The following is a 17851-nucleotide window of genomic DNA, read 5'->3' as shown; positions in this document are numbered from 1 at the left end:
GATGAGAAAATCAAGCACCAGATAAATTAGTTGCCTTGCCCACAGTGACAGAGCTAGATGGTGGCAGATGTGTGATAAACCGAGTCAGGTTTATTTCGAATAAACTATCATATTTTTTGTAATGGTAGTAAAATTACCTTTTTCTTCTGAAGCGACTTTATCTGTGTAGGACAGATAAAGTTCAATTTTGAAGCGGGAGATCTTTTCCATCAAGTAAGAAAAAGATACCGACTTCTGTCGAGTGAATAGGTGAGGTCACATTCAGAGAACACGGGAGATTTGAAAAGCTTTGAAATGAACACTATGGAAAATGTGTTAAGGATCCAATTAGACATTACTAAAAAGATTTCCAAGTAGCAGTGAAGGCTCAGATGAGCTTAGATAACTTCAATTTGTATGAAAGTTAGTAAGCCAAATTTCATGACTTTCCACCAGCAAATAGCAGTCTGAATGTGCTATCAAGAATGCACTTTGCTTCCCAGAAGTGAGGATTCACAGAGAGGGAGCAACAAGGGGAGGACGACAGAGTTAGTGGGTGCATGGTTAAAATAGCACGTGTTGGTGCCTGGGCACCAACAGTGCAGTTAAAAAAGAAGACCATCTAATTCTGTTGAGTTGTTTCTTTTTTTTTCTTGACTATAGTAACAGGCTATATAAAGCCATGTGTCTGAACTCTAAATGTAGCTAACAACAACTATTGTTTAACCTTTCTGAGTTGTAGTCAAGTCAGAGTTCATTCTGTGAATTTCTATGATGATGGTGGAACAGACGAAGATTAGACAAAAATATATATTATCCAAGGTTGCCACTAAAGACATCTTAGGGAAGGGCATTAGATTGATCACAGTTTTTTTTTTTTAAATATATATAACACTTTTATGGATATAATTCACATACTACAAATTTCACTTTTTAAAGTATACACTTCAATTGCTTTTAGGATGTTCACAGTGTTATACACTCATTACCACTGTCTCGTTTTAGACTATTTTCATCAACTCAAAAGAAATCCATTAGCAGTCATTCCCCTTAGATCATTTGGTTAATGTATTTTCCCACTAAGAAATTAAGTTGAGTGATATAGTCATTTGTGACCTTATACTATTTCAAATATTGTTAAATAGTTCAATTTTGCTGTCCCACAGTTCCTCATTTGCTTTTTATTGTTATTGTTTTATGTTAACTTTTTTTCTCTTTAGGTATTTGCAAATTTTCCTGTTACTGAACTGACTGAGCTTGTTTGCTTTGTGTTTTAGTCGTTTATTTTGAGATCGATGTCATTTTCTGGATAGTAGTAATCTGTCTTTTCTTAGAATCAATAATGTGTAGTCTCTTGTGACTTTGTTAAAGCTTTGGCCATCATTGCTTTAATTTCCTCCACCATGCATGACTGGAAGCTCTCTTTAACTGACATTGTTACTGAGTGGGAAAAGAGGCTAATTTATTTCCTAGGCAGTGATTTAAAACAAACCTTAATAATTATTTAGTTTTGTGATTATGATTTTTCTCAACATGAGGAGAAGCAAAACAGATACAGAGAAAAGGGAGGATATGTGGAAAAGAGAGAGAAAAGCTATAGAGAAAATTACATTAAAATTATTTCACGGGTAAGCATAAAGCATTTTAGTATCTTGTTTTTTGTATACTATAAGTAAATTATCCACAGAAAGGCCTTGAGAGTACATGGAAAAAAATGTTTAACTTCTACCCTTCAGGAATTCATCCAACCCATTCTCTATACAGTGCTGTTTTGCCCATTGAAGAATCAGGTATTGAAAAGAAAACTATTATTCAGTCATTAGTATTTACCTAAGAAGAAAAAGGAATGGATCATGTCTCCATAGGGTTTAATCAAAACATCTCCCCAAAGAAAAATATAAGCAATGAATTTTTACGCTACTTGGAAGATTTCTGCATATAGAATTGTGTATCTTGTTCCTTATTATCAAATCTGTCTTTATTGTTCCAGTTTCTGTTACTGTTGTTTATTTCTTTTATTTCATATGGCGTTTCCTACTCCCTACTGAAAATATGACTCATTTTTCATGAAACTCTGCTATCTCGCATTTGTTTGCTAATGTTACCTTCCTGTACCCTACATTGATTTTTAAATACAAATATATACAGTACACAGTCTAAAACAAACTGGAATTAGGCAGAATTCAGAGAAATATTGCCAGCTATTTTACATTCACTGGTTTTATTCTAGATATACTCTAACTGATGTGTTTTCTATGAAATGTTATTAGGGCTGTTGAATTTATTATTATGTACAAAACACGTACACACAAAGCATACATAATTTTACTTTGAGAAGCTGCTTAGTTTGCCATCAATTTGCAGTGTTTGTAAGAGAGTCATTACTTTTTGAGGTTTGTTTAACGAAACCTTTTTATCTGTACTGACATTATACTCAAGAATGTACTTGGAATAATTATGTGGTCATAATAATCAGACATTTAAACAATCCATCTGAAATACCAATAGTGTTTTTTTAAGAAAATAACTTTCTGCTAATGAACCACAGGTCTAAATTGCACTGTTAATCGTAGGCATTTATTTCCATTTCATCTCTCTCTTTGTATCTTCTTTTTGCCTCTCATACTGTTGTTCATGTGGACATTGAGCAAAGCCATCCAGTATGATACTATCAGAAGAAAATTGTAGCAAAGGCTGGTATTGACTTAACAATAATTCAAATAGGAAAGATTTGGAAATCTAGTACTAAATACTTAGGTTTTCTGACCTGAAACTAATCAGTTCATTTAAACTTTAATTACTGCAATATTACCAAAAATTGCAAACTATTTGAACAGTTTATTTTTATTTAAAGAAAAAAAATCGCATTAGTAATTTATAGCATTTTCCTCACAATCTCATGTATACAATTAAAAAAGAGTGGTTACTATCTGGGTTGATTGCAAGAAGGCATTAGAAGTGGATGCCAGGTGGAGGGAGGGAACTAAGCCCAGAGAATTGCTTAAGGGAGAAAATCTAAGCTAGAAAATTGATAATGGGTTTCTAAAAGACGTGGATTAAGTCCTGAACATTATAATCGATCAGAACATTCTTGAGTACTAGAAGAATAGCCGAGCTCTTAAAAATAATTGAAATCAAATTTTATGATCTGAAAATTGTTATAAATCATCTATTAAATCTTACATTTGTCTCCCTAGCTCTCCAGCTTAAGAGCATCACTGTTAGCTAAAGGCCCCCAAATTTCTTTATTTTCACTTCATTATCTAACCAGCATAATCATTTGGGTAGAAAAGTGATTATTGATTTTTTTTAAAATACTGGATTATAGTATTATTCAAGAAAGATCTTAGCCAAGGAACATTGAACTTGATAGTATCACCAAGTTATATGCACAGATTTATTTAATACATTTGTTCACAATTTCTAGACATTTCAACCCACTCAAAAGAAATTATATTTTCATTTGGAGTATTTTTTAAGCAATTATATGATGTTATAAAATATACTTACTTATGAAATTTTATTGGCATTAGGCATCTGCCTCACTGGAATACTCTCACCAGGTATGTCTGACTGTAGCTCGGCCAGTGGGAAATAGTATAGATAATGAAGAAGTATTTTTCATTGACCTATCATAATCATTCAATGTGTTTGGAAAGTGCATGTGTATGTTTATATGTTATTTTATGAAAGGCCAAGTACTTGTTTTATGTGTATGTACAGTTGAGACTGAGAGTTAATTGTGTCATTGTTTTATCAACCAGAAACACTATAATTAAATAAATTATCATTCTACATAAGAATTCCAGGTTGAATACAATTTTTCTGTTAACACGTTAGCCATATCAGAGTTATATTAGAGATCATCCGGCTGCTGTCTTGTTATTTGCAAAATGCAATGAAATGTTGAACTTAAATATTAGACGTGAGTTCTTACTGGAACCAAGGAAGTATGATAACTTCCTCAGCTATCATTATACATCTAGAGGTCCCTTTATAATAGATCATGACTTTGTTCACCAGGATGGCTGTAATAAAAGTCACATAACAACAAATGTTGTTGACAATGTGGAAACTTGGAACTCTCATGTATTGCTGGTGATGGTGTAAAATGGTATAGCTAGCTACTAGAGAAAGTAGTTTGGCAGGTCTTCAAGACGTTGAACATAGTTACAATATGACCCAGCAATTCCACTCCTAAGTACTTACCCTAGAAAAATGAAAACATAGGTCAGCATAGAAACTTGTATACAAGCATTCAGTGTTCATAGCAGCATTATTTGTGTTGGCCAAAAAGTAGGAACTCCCGGCAAACATAAATGGCCAATGCTCATCAAATGATAAAAAGATTTTCTAAATGTGATAATATCTATGTGATGGGATATTTTTGGCAATAAAACTGAAGTATTAATTAATAAAATTTAAGTATTAAGTACATGCTACAAAATGGATAAACCTTAAATCTATTATTTTAAAGAAGCCAATCGTAAAAGACTGTATGGTATGTGTTCTTATTTATATAAAATGTCCAGAATAGGCAAATCTTTAAAGACAGAAAGTACAGTGGTTTCTAGGACTGGGGAGAGAGTGAGGGGACCATCGTAGGGCAATGGGAGTGCAGACATAGGGGAGTGATTGTCGATTGGTATAGGGTTTCCTTCTGGTGCAGTGGAAATGTAAAATTAGATTATGCTGATAGTTTCACAACTCTTATATGTACTAAAAGCAATTTATACACTTTAAATGAGTGACTTATGATACGCAGTTGTATTGCGATAAAGCTGCTTAATAATACAATTTTTACTGCCATCAAGAGAGGACCATATAGTTGGAAAGATCTTTTTACTTGAGACATGTTTCAATAACCTGTGCATTATATATAGCATATACATTTCTCATCCTCTCATTGAGAATTTATAATTATCAACTAAACTATAGTTTTATTTGTTTTGTCACTTATATCTTTATTCTCATGGAGAAACATTCAGTAGCCACAGGGACTTTGGAGTCAGGTAGACTAGAATAAAATTCAAGCTCAACTATTTATTACGTCTGTGGCTGTGGGCAAGTCATTTTTAGTTTACCTAGTTTCACTTTCCTAACCTCTAAAGTGAAGGCTCTGATAAGTACCCTGAAGGGACTATTGTGGTATTTTAAACCGTATGTGTATATGTGTATAAACACGTACATACACGTATGTGTGTGCATGTTGATATGTATGGGAGTATGTATATAAAGTGTCTGGAATATATAAACATTTATTAAATTAGAACTATTTATTAGAATTGGTACTATTATTTGGGTAACGAAAACAAAGAAATACAAACTCCATGATCAGCAACATTGTTTTAATTATAAAATAAATTGTATTTAAAAGCAACCATTTAATAAAGTGGTGATTACAATTTTTATGATATCATCTCCTATTAACTTAAGCAAGGTGAGAACATGGGAATTACTCCAACATTGAGTAATATCAATAAATTATAACAGATAGTGCTGTCCTTACCTGTGTAGTGCATCATAAGAATGTAGGATGTATTTTGCTGGAGATATAGTGAAACCTTTTTGTGAAAAATGACATGTTGAGAACATAAAGACAGCACAACCTATATTTGATGTATTAATGCTCATTCTTAATTCTAAGATCCAAAACTGTAGCTGAACCACAGGTGCTAGTCTTGACTACCCCGATTGTATTCCATGCCTGCCTGCATCACTCTGTGAGCCTTTTTCTCTAATTCATACCTTTGCTTGCAAAGTGTTTCAAGATTAGATGTGTGAGTGTGCTATGATGAAAATTGCATTGTAGAAATCCTTAACAAACATATGACGCAATGAGTTTAGAGCTAGTTTTACTGTGCTTGAAGTATGTATCTGTCCTTCTCATTGTTGTCCTTTCCTGCCCTGTTTCTCATTATTCCTCTCTTAGCTCTCAACCTTGCCAGATATATATATATATATATATATATATATGTATGTGTGTATATACATATACATATATAACAAATACAGAGCTATCAGCATATGTTACAGAGAAAAGGATGCATATTTTATTTTATTTTATTTTAATTAATTAATTAATTTATTTATATATTTTGAGACAGAGTCTCGCTTTGTTGCCCAGGCTAGAGTGAGTTCCGTGGCATCAGCCTAGCTCACAGTAATCTCAAACTCCTGGGCTCAAGCAATCTTGCTACCTCAGCCTCCCAAGTAGCTGGGACTACAGGCATGCGCCACCATGCCCGGCTAATTTTTTCTATATATATTAGTTGGCCAATTAATTTCTTTCTATTTCTAGTAGAGATGAGGTCTCGCTCTTGCTCAGGCTGGTCTCAAACTCCTGACCTCGAGCAATCTGCCTGCCTCGGCCTCCCAGAGTGCTAGGATTACAGGCGTGAGCCACCGCGCCTGGCCAGGGATGCATATTATACAGTTTAAAAATTCTCATAAATGACCTGATATAATTAAGCTTTGGAACTTTATGGTCTCAGAGTAGCTAGATTTTGTTTACTGGTTACATTTAATACTCACCACGAAGAGTTTAGTCTGTGATTTAGCGTATTGTGGAAAATGAAGCAGAAACCATTGTTAATTAACATTACTTCAAAAGACTTTGGTTAATAGACATCTATAATACTTTGGTAAGACTGAATTAAACCAGTAATAGAACATAATATCCCAAAGTATCTTAATGACACTACATTAAACATGCTAACTTTGAATAAAGAACTACACTTTGATAGTGTTATTAATTAGTATCTTAAACCATTGTAAAACATATGTTTTGGGTGACATTTATGGATATTGGGTAATTGACTTTACTGTTTATCTAAATACAGACTCATGCCTATTCAAAATGACTGATAATAATAAAATGGTGAGTAGTTTAGCAATAGAAGATAAATTTTAGAAGTATGATTTTTCCATTCTATTTTGAGAAATTAATTTATCCTGTGTTGAGAAATACATTTGATTTATTATTTTATTTTTTCTTTTATGAGGAAACATGAAGATAGTACTTGTTGGATGGGTAATTGACATTTTTCATGGGATATCCATACTTTTATTCTTAATTTATAATGATGTTTCTTATATTTTAGAATAAAATAATTCAGACCATTTATTCTTGTGGATTAGCACCAGTTCTTTAGAATTCTGAAACAAATAAACTTGTATTAATTCAGTAAGAATTCATATCTCTAACAATATATGTTGCTATTATTATTTGCAAAAAATATTCTACAAAAAGAATGTCAATGACATTTGTATTAGATAATATTTTTTACAAAAGGAAAGTCAAAGTTTGCAGTGTATCACAAGTGTTTCTTTGAATTGCAGAATATATCTGGTATCAAAAGATTTTTAGTATTGATTGAAATACACATGTAATGTAGTCAGAACGAACTTGCTTTCTCAACCCTAAGTCATGTCTTTTGTCACGGTACTTCTATCAACATAATGTATAGATTATACACACATGATTAAAGTTCATTTTCAACAAAGAAATTGAGATATCTTAAAAATTAAATATGAAATTGACCTATCAGAATTACAAATGCCAGAAAATAAATGTTGTTGGTGGATAAAGGCAATGCTCAGATAAATCATATTTTTCAATAGTGGTTCTATCAAGCCATTTGCAGGCTGGCCTTTATTGGGTTTAGTATGATAAATTGTTTCTCTAGCATTTGTCTCATTAATCTGACCTGGTCTCCCCTTAACCAGTAGTTTTACGCTGTATCCAAATGACACTGAATGGCCAGACTCAGAATGCTATGAGGTGGGTTAGGTGCACAGGCATGTATGTGTGCATCCCACGTAATATTCTTTTCACCTTAAAGCCAGACTGAATTGTTTCAACATTGCCACTGTGAATCAGGGGCAGGAATCATGCTAATTTTTAAGGTACTTAATGGGAAAAGGAGGAAATACAGAAAGCTTTGAAAAAGCCAGCATGTGGCCAAAAACAACAGCAGGTATGGCCATATGGCAATCAAATTAGTAAGGGATTCTTGCCACATAGCCTTCCAGAAGATAGTAAAGCCTGAGCAGCCCTACATGGAGGGGTTCATTTACTCAGTACATTTTACAAGCTTCATGCTACCTCTTTCATGGTTCAATTCCAAAGGGGATTCAAATCTGTTTTACCAAATAGATATTAAAAACTTTCTTAAAGAATGAAACTAATAATTTCTAATTGACCTTTCACATTTAGAGGAGATCATTATCCCAAAAACACATTTCCAAATAAAACATTGGCTAAGTGAAGACAGTTTTCAAAAACATAAAGATTTGTAAGGCTATAATTGAACGACATTTTATTTTAACAGAGCATTTGGTGAGATTATTTAAAATTTTAAAAATTTCCTTAGTTCAAGACAACCATTAATAATGTCATTAAAGGTGTTTGTATAGGATGTCCTTAATCTGTAAAATAATAATCTTAGAAGATCTTGAAGCACATTTTCCTATCAAAATATGCTGAAAATGTGTTTTAGTTCTCAGATTAGCTCTCAAGAACTTGTTTGACCTACAAAACAACAAGAGCTATGCTATTAACAGCCATTCTTAAATGTATTATTAGTATCATATCATATTGCTGTAATTTCAGCAACTTTCCTGGGATGCAGGAGTGTGTGTGTGAGATGGGAAATGTCCATGCTTTGTCATTTATTATTTTTACCCTGAGGGAGAATAAGATCTTTGTTCAGAACCCAGAGAAACACATGAAAATTTTTCTTGCACTTCTCTCTCTCTCTCTCTCTCTCTCTGTCTCTCTCTCTCTCTCTCTCTCTCTCTCTCTCTCTCTCTCTCTCTCTCTCTCTCTCACACACACACACACACACACACACACACACACACACACACAGACCATATTAGGGTGGTGGCAAATTCTAGCCTATGGTAAGAAGAGAGACAATGGTCAACATTGAGTTCTCTGTGTTTATAGGTAACCACACACTCCTATTTTCTATGATGAAATTTTTTGAACAACACAAGAAAAGGATACTAATTACTCAAACTAATAGCTAATAACTAAACATTGAGTGCTTTGCTAATGGCGTTGTTTTTTTTTGCCCAAACAGAATTATTATGATTACTTTGAATAAAGAAAAATTGTCTATATAAAAAATATAAACTTGTAGTCAGTTTCTTATTGGAGTGCCTATTATACTTCCATTGAATTAGTTTGCATGTATTTAACTTGATAGAAGGCAGCCACACTTTGTGATTTTTAAATTTTTTGCAGGGAACTGGTTTTTGGTTTTGTTTTTTGTTTTTTTCTTTTCTTTCTTCTTCTTCTTTTATTTATTTATTTATTTATTTTTGCTTTAAAACCTCGCTCTTGAACTCTTTAAAAAAAATTAAAAGTGAAAGGTAAAGAAAGGCAAAAACCATAATAAACATCACTGCCTCCATCACTCAGATGTTAAAACTGTTATCACTTTAGTATATTTGTTTTCAGTGATTACTGGAATAAAACCGTGGCTAAGCCCGTTGGTCCACTTCTGGTCTTCTATACTCTCATGTGAGAGGCAACCACTAACCTGAGTTTAGTGAATTTTTTTTCATATATATATATATATGAAAATATATAAAATATATATACAAAAATATACATACACATCCATCAAACACAGAAAGTATTGTCTTAAATGCGTGGTTTTTAATATATGTATAACATATATACACCATATTGTATATATATTTTTGATATATTTATAGTATAGATCCATCACCACCTTTACTCAACTTTGATTTTTGATTTATCCTATTGATATATGTAGATCTACTTCCTTCTTTTTAACTGTTTTATAACATTTCATCATATGAAGAGAACATATTTTATTTATCCATCCCTTTATTGATAGACATTTATAAATTCCTTTCTTAAGAGCTGTTCTGTTATTCCATTATTGCTTAGATTTAAGTAACAATTTTATAATCACAGAAATATTTAAGTACTTAGGATTTGCAGGCTTAGACCACATAGCAAGCCACTCTTGAATATAGACCAGTGGGGATGTTTTCTTTTTAATTAATTATGCCTCAAATATAGTAAAATGGCAAATAATTGACAATATTATTTTTAACATCAAATGTAATTTGTTCAAAATTTACATTAATCTTTCTCCTAACTAGTCACTTCCATTTTGTCTTCCTGTCATCCTGAGGAATGAAAATGTAATTTCCCAGAGGCTTTATGAATCGGGGGAGTATTAAATGTAGCTGAAATTAAGTGATTAATAATTTACTTTTGAATCATGAATCAACTTCATAGGATGCTAAGGATCATTTGCAACCCCAGAAGTACGAGCAGTAACAATGCACCTTTTTAGACTCCAGAACTCTCAAAGGTTGGCTGCCCAACCTAATTAAACTTCAGTCTTCTGATACCAAATTTATTTCTTCTTTGTACTGAATTTCCTCAGATCTTCTTGACGGGAAATGTCACTTTGGCTGACAGCTGATAGACAGGTTATGTAGCACCGTAATTGGAGAGAAAAGGATAGCTTAAAGCTACTCTATTTAATGGCTACATGTATGGCCGTTGCTTTCTTTCTTTTTCCTTTTTTTAAGGTTTCTATGATAGACACAAGAGGCCTTAGGAGATAGGGCCAGTGCCATTTTTTTTTTCCTGCTTCCTCCAGGGGTAATTATCTTACTCCATCAATAGCGCTGTCAGAAATTGGGCACATAATTCAGCATTTAAATGAACAAGCAATGTAATATTTCCTGTCTCCCAGTGGAATGCTTTGCAGCTCACATTCTTCTCTGTCACTCGCTCACTCTTGATGTATGTCCTGTACCCAGTCCTTGAATGCCTTCTCTCCCTTGTGTTTCATTGCAGATGTTGGCTCCGACTTGACACCTACTTCATTTGGAGTTTTATAGGACCAGCGACCTTGATAATTATGGTAAGAACTCCTAATTAACTATGTGTTTCCCAGGTCAAGAAATAAAACTTTCACTATCCCCGTATTGACTATCTTAAATTTACATAGGTTAATTCGGGGGAAGCATGTAGTTTTTTGACCCTACATAATTCAAGCAATTAGACACTCATTATAGTCTACTTTTATGTTGTAAAATAGTTAATCAAAGCTGGTGGGAGAAGAAAACATGCATTTGCAAGACTTTATGCGATGTTCTGGCTACTCAGGGTTCCCATCCAACATAATCCATTTGGTTTTGTAGATATTTGAACAGTGATGACATTAAGTTTGACAACAGTATATTTCCATTCTTTTTCTTTTGGATAATTTGGGAATGGACAAGAATTGGAAAGATGGGAAAACACCTTAGTGTTCCTTCAGGGTATTTTTTTTTTTTAAATATAAACCTTGAAAGCATTGAAATTTAAAAGGATTTCACTTGAGAATGGCACTAACAAATTAGGCATGCATTCTGGAATCATGCTTCCTTTTTTACTTTTAAATGCATAATATCTTGATTTTGAAAATGGATTATTCTGATTAAGATAAAAATTTTAGTAACATTGTTTACATATCATTTTTAAATTACAAAGTTACTATCCATTTTTTGAATAAAATGTTAGCTGCTTGACTTTAAATAAAATATAGATCTATAAATTCTTATCTGAAATCCTTGGGGCCAGGTGTATTTTGTAATTTAGAAAATTTTTATACTTTTTATACTTTAGAATGGTAATATGGCACAAATACTGCATAATATATAATGTTGCCAATGGGGAACAGGCAGTTACACCAAATCAAACACATCAACCAGTACTCACAGTTGGGACTAGGCAGCACTCTGTAACCAAACACAGCAGTATTTCAGCAGGAAAAAAAGAAAAAGAAAAAAAAAGAAAAGAAAAGAAATAGGAAAGATAAGAGTAAGTAGAATAAAGACAATGGATAGCCTTGTATTAATTCAAATCAGCTTTCCCCACCAAATGAATTTAGTTCAGAATAGATCTTTTGGCCACTAAATAGATTCTTTTTTAAACTTTCACTGTTTTAAAAACTTGCAGACTGTTTGGATTTGGAGATGATTGATAAAGGATTATGAATTTGTATTATTGAGAGAATCTCAATGGGGCTTTTAGTTGGATTTTCCTAGACCCCACTAATCCAAAATTGTGAAAAATATAAATTAATTAGGTGGCAAAGGGCAATTCAATATGTGGTTTACTATACAGCATACATATATGTAGTATATAGAATTTACACTGGTGCTTTATGTTTTGTTTTAAATCATATGCTTTCTCTGGTTTTATTAATATAACAATGCCATTGGGGATATCCTCTACTTTAATACTAGTTTATTAGTTTGTTGTAGCATCAGAATTTAACCAACATTTTATAATCTTTTTGAACTAGTTATTCAAAAATATATTAAATTTAGTATTTGTGTGTTTCTAGTGTATTTAAAAATGTATCCCTAAGCAATAAATTTGGAGCCATGTTCAGAATGTAGAAATAATAATACACCAAGAAAAATTATTGTTTCTTGTTTTTGTTTTTGTTTTTTTTTAAACATACAGTGGACTTTGAGTTGTTTCAAAATTTCCATAGCATCATTCCAACTGCTGCCGATTTTGTATTTGTATGATTTGGCATAGCTGAGCTTTGTAACTCAGTGGTATCCCAATTCCCCAAACTGGCTTTTTGCCTTTACTAAACACCAGGCAGTCATCTGTGATCCAATTCCTTTAAAAGTGTAGTGAGAGCTAATTTCCCAGAACAACTCATCTATTACAGAGAATAGACTTGCTTTTTTTCCTACTCCAATTATACTACATAATGCTACCTTTTTGCATTCCAGCTTAATGTAATCTTCCTTGGGATTGCTTTGTATAAAATGTTTCATCATACTGCCATACTGAAACCTGAATCAGGCTGCCTTGATAATATCAAGTAAGTGATTTTTATTTTTGTTTTTCGTAGGTTGTCTTACATTTGTACTCTATACTACCCTCACTTTTGATTTGTATCTACATCTTAGGATAAAGTGATAAAGAAGATGAATATATTGTCTTTGCTGAATAAGATCACTTATTGACTATTGAGGTGAATTGATCTGCCTCAAAATAAGTATAATATAAAGTTCTGTCTTCAAGGACACTTTTTTTCTCCTAAACCTAATTGAAAATATGTTAAGTTTTAAATATCTATATTCATTTTGTCCTAAAAGCAAACACAAAGTTTCTGGGTGGGACAGATTGTTATTTCTTAGAGCGATAACTACATCAGGTTCTTGCACCCCATCTCTCCCTTAAGAGCAACATGATGAGAGCCAGAGGGGAGCATCCACAAGTACTAGAAGAGGAACCCTGAATCTGTGAATGTGGGCATTAGGAGCTATTACACAGCAGCCCTTTTCAGTAGGGAAACTTCCCTAATGTAAACAGATACTTTGTAATATAAATATATGGCTACAAGTTTTATATCCCCTTTGACATATTAACACTGAACCTTCTGGGGAGGTAAATCTCTCCAGAAGTCTCTGTCTCTTCCATCATCTTTTAACTTTCCATATTTGTTCTTTAACCCAAGTTCTACTTTTGTATGCTCAGAAAGCCCTACCATTGAGAGATATGAAAATATTCACGTTATTTTTCAACACTAGTGGTGCTTTTTATGTAGGCAAGAAAGTAACTAATTTACACTTTCTGAAAAAAATATTGCATTCCTTTTGATATAACCAAAAATTTATTGTTAGTGTGTTTGATATTTGAGAAAGATAGTAATGTTGAGATGCACATTAGTCTTAATATATATGATTATTAAATTGCATTTTCATATAATTTGCATATGCTGTGTGTTAAATCCATTAATTTTTTTTATTTAAATAAATGTACTTTCAGAAGTTTCATGAGGTCACCTGTGACTTTTACATGCTGCTGACATTCTCCTTGAAGGATCTCAGACAGCAGCTATGTCACCCATATTCCATCTTTCTACATTCAGTGCTTTACACAGTTCCTGGCCCATAGTAGGCACTCAATGAATGCTTACAGAATAAAGTCATATATTAAACACTTTAGTGCAAAGATGTATTGACTTTAGGTAGTTAATTTTGTTGAAGTAATAATTTATCTAAGTTAAATAAAAAGAATATTCAAGGTATTAGAAAAATAGAACTATAGTAGAAGAAACTAGAAATCATTTACTATAGTTGAGATAATAGTCATCGTATTGTTGAATTATGTATAATTAATCTTTTCATCTAAAATAAAGTGTTAGTTCCTTAGACTGTTTGTTTCTGATGAAATTGAATTTGGATAAATTAAGCAGGCCATAAAATGTATTTATCATATTTATACTTATACTTTATTACATCTTTACCTATTATTCTGTAGTATAAAATAAAACACAAGTAATACTTTATTATTTATGTCATGCATTTAAAATACTATCAGAAGTGAATGAATAAAACTTTATATAACATCTTTTACCAGGTTCAAAATTAGAAAAAAAAATTATTCTTTGTCCTATTTTTCAAGTATACCTTTTAGGCAATCTTTAAACTGTTTTGAGCCAGTTCAGCAAAGGTAAAGACTTTTGCTTACCTTTAACTTTATAACTTGTACTTAGTACTGCCACATATTTTAAAAGATGAGTTTGTTTGCCTATTACTCATATATACTTCTTTAGGTAATGTGGGTTAAATCATTATGATATTACTGGTTAGAAAAACAAACACACAAAAGTCAATTACATCTAATGACATTGATGCCATCAAGTTTTATATTAAAAGGCCAACAAAGCCTTAAATGAGGATATTTTGATTTGAATTCTGTCTAAACTGCTTCCTAGGTTATAGTCTTTGGAAAGTATTTAACCTTGCTGAGTCTTCCTTGCATCTCTTAACTGGGTATAATAATGAGGCACATACAACTATCAAATGAGCAGAGGAATATAAACAGCCTTTGATGATGCTTTTTTAAAAATTCAGGAAGGGAATGAGCGAAAATAGGTAGTTGTTAAAAAGGGTAAAGGAGAGTTTTAAAATGGAAGAATCATGAATATGGGTATGCTGATGGAAAAGCACCAGGGACGGAGAAAGTAAGAATATTGGAAAAAGGAATTATAGTTAAGACCTGAAGAATGTGTAGGGACTTTGATCCAGAACAATGTTAGAGCAATTCTACTACCTTGGATTCTAGAAAAGACATGTTTCCACTAAGCTAAAGGGAGCCAGGAAGGAGGACCCTTTTCCAGTGGGACTGGATGAAATAAGTAAGAATAGGTGTGATGCAGGAAGAAGCAGGGTAGAGCAAGAAATTGAGGGATTTCTCCCTCCTCACTTCAGTGATGTGGGAAAGATGATGTTCTGCAGGATGAGGGGGCATGTTGAAGAGACATAATGGGAGCAACATCCCAAGAAAATATTCCTTAGTACTTTCCAGAACTTGAAAGAAATTTCTTTTTAGATAAAATATATTAACTATTTAAGAAAAGATCATAAAGAAATTGGCAGGGCATAATTGATAAGGAAAAAAATTAATAATAATAAATATTAAGAAAAATATAAAATCTGGCATCCCATTTTTTGAACAAAAATCTGTAAATGTGTATGAATATATATTTTGAAATGGTATGAGTGATGTGAGAGTGTTGGTTTTAAAGGTATAAGCATCATTTATATGGAAAATCTTTTTTTTTTTGAGTACTTGGAGGAAGGCATTAAAGTAAATAAGACTTTCTTGATTTATTTTTATAAAATTGTGAACAAGAATAGCTGCTTTACTTGATTTATTAAGAAAAAAACACACCATAGAAGGCCTTTTAGAAGTCAGTGTCTTTCTAATACAATTTATCCATTTACTTACCAAATATTTGTTGGATTTTATTATACATGTTTTTTTTCACACACCTGTCTCCTTTAGCTAAAATGTGTTTGCTTCTCCCCGTATCCATGGTCGCCATTTTCTTTAAGCCACCATCGTTTTCCGCAGAATCACTGCAGTTGTCTCCTGACTTCTCTACCCATCATCCCCATTCTTGCACCTGCCATCACCAGCTAGAGAGATCTCTTGGAAAACTTAAATCTCATCATTGCAACTTTTGGGTCAAACTCTTTCAGAAGATCCCATTACTTTTAAACTAAGGTCCTGACTCCCAACAAAGGCCGTTACATCTTCCATATGTCGTTGCCGTTTTCTTCCTTTAGCTTCTTTTATGCCTGTGCCCATCTGGCCATTCTAGGCGAGCTCTCTTTTCCCTCCGGTCTTATCTCGATTCTGTATTTATTTTCTCTTCTGTATCTCCCTGCCTGGCTGACTCCTACTCATTCTAACTAATTTTATTATCTTAAAAAATAACTTCATTATTTTTAATTCCAAATTTACTGCAAAGTCGTCATAGTAAACCGCCTTTGGTGTTAATACACGACATTTATTTGCCTGGCTTATTACTATAGTAATGACAATACTCTGGAAAAAATAATAAGGAATACAGCAAAGTGCTGTAGGGAACATGATTAAAAAGGAAATGAGGTATGCCAATTCTCAGATTTAACTAAAACAAGTAATTAAAACTAAATAGTACATGTCTATTGGCTGCTTGCTTGCTTGTCCTTTGTCTCTTTTTTTAATCAAAATAGGTGATTAAACTTAGAGGAAAGAAGTAATTTCAATCATTGGAATTTTCTGGTTGAGTTTCTGACAGATTGTAATTGGAGTTTATAATAATCATAGCAAGATCTAACCTAATTAAAAACAATATAGGTAAATATGAATGAAACTATTATTAATTGTTCCCAGCACAAAATTAACTTACAGTATGGCTGAAGTATTATGACATGTAAAACTTTAATTTGTGAGGAGCTTTTAGAGCACTCTTGACATTTACCTGCGAAATATAAGTCGGCAGTTTTTGTAATCACCCACCACTTCTATTATTGAAAAATATTGAATAACAAATTATTTTGAAAATAATTTGTTTAATAATATCACAAGTTATTTTGAAGAATAAAAAGAGGGACTTTGAGGTCCAGGAAAGGAAATTGGTGCCTATCTGGAGAGAACATGGAATCTTCCAGGCTTTCCTTTGCCACGGACAGCCTCATGCACATAGACTTATGATTTTGCCTAGCCAATGTTTTCTGATTTCTGGTCTTTCTCCTTGGGTTTTGTGTGAGTGATGGATCAGCAAACACTTTGTCAGATGATTTAAAGAAATACCTTTCACTTTCCTTCCTTCTTCCCTAAGCTCTAATTGTCTATGGAAAGACATAATTGTAGAAGGGAGTGTCAGAACCACCTGGGTTTGAATTTCTGTTAGTCTTGTAAGGATTACATGACCTTGACAAGTTATATCAGGACTCTGGGGCTCAGTTTCTCCTCTGAATTGGGAATAATTTTATCTATTTTATAGAGTTTTGTGATAATTAAATGTAATCATATGTAAAGCAAACAGCATATAATTTGGTGCTCATGAAGGATGGTTTGATTATTTTTAACCACTCTGAAAATACCCTGCTGCCTTTGGCTATTTGTGCTTTTCCATGGTGAATCTTTGCTCAGTCGCTATCAAAATCCCATTAGAATTTAAGTGTTTTTGTTTTGTTTTGTTTTGTTTTACCATATGGTATTTAATAAGATACATGATATGATTTTTTTAAGCCAAACTTATCCTATTATGAAAAAATTGGCTCCAGGGGTGGAATGCTCATTTGATTAATAAATAAAAAGTTCTGTTATTAGTTCTGGAGGGGGAAAAAAATGTGTCCACAGTGAGCTTTGACACTTGCCATGTGTAAAGCTTCTGGATAGCTTCAGGACTTAATAGAAAAATACCTCACCAGTATCCATAACTCATTCTGTTTCTTAAGAAGGTAACCTTTACTTTGAGGGCAATGTTTCTAAATGTTGGTATAAACAACTAAATCAGAATTA

The 17851-nt window shown here is 32.7% G+C and overlaps 1 protein-coding gene across 15 annotated transcripts in view; it reads left to right on the top strand.

The window, feature by feature from the left end:
- Window positions 1-17851, top strand: part of ADGRL3 (adhesion G protein-coupled receptor L3) — a 780724-nt gene that overhangs the window by 676251 nt on the left and 86622 nt on the right. For all 15 annotated transcript variants that reach the window (XM_075997934.1, XM_075997936.1, XM_075997926.1 and 12 more), the window contains 2 exons: window positions 10835-10901; window positions 12775-12866. In XM_075997934.1, the coding sequence (XP_075854049.1) occupies window positions 10835-10901; window positions 12775-12866 (159 nt within the window). The remainder of the gene's footprint in view (window positions 1-10834; window positions 10902-12774; window positions 12867-17851) is intronic.

Source organism: Microcebus murinus, chromosome 26 (genome assembly GCF_040939455.1).
Source record: "Microcebus murinus isolate Inina chromosome 26, M.murinus_Inina_mat1.0, whole genome shotgun sequence".
Taxonomy (NCBI): Eukaryota; Metazoa; Chordata; class Mammalia; order Primates; family Cheirogaleidae; genus Microcebus; species Microcebus murinus.
The sequence above is the reverse complement of the archived record's forward strand: the minus strand, read 5'-3'. Positions and strand labels throughout refer to the sequence as shown.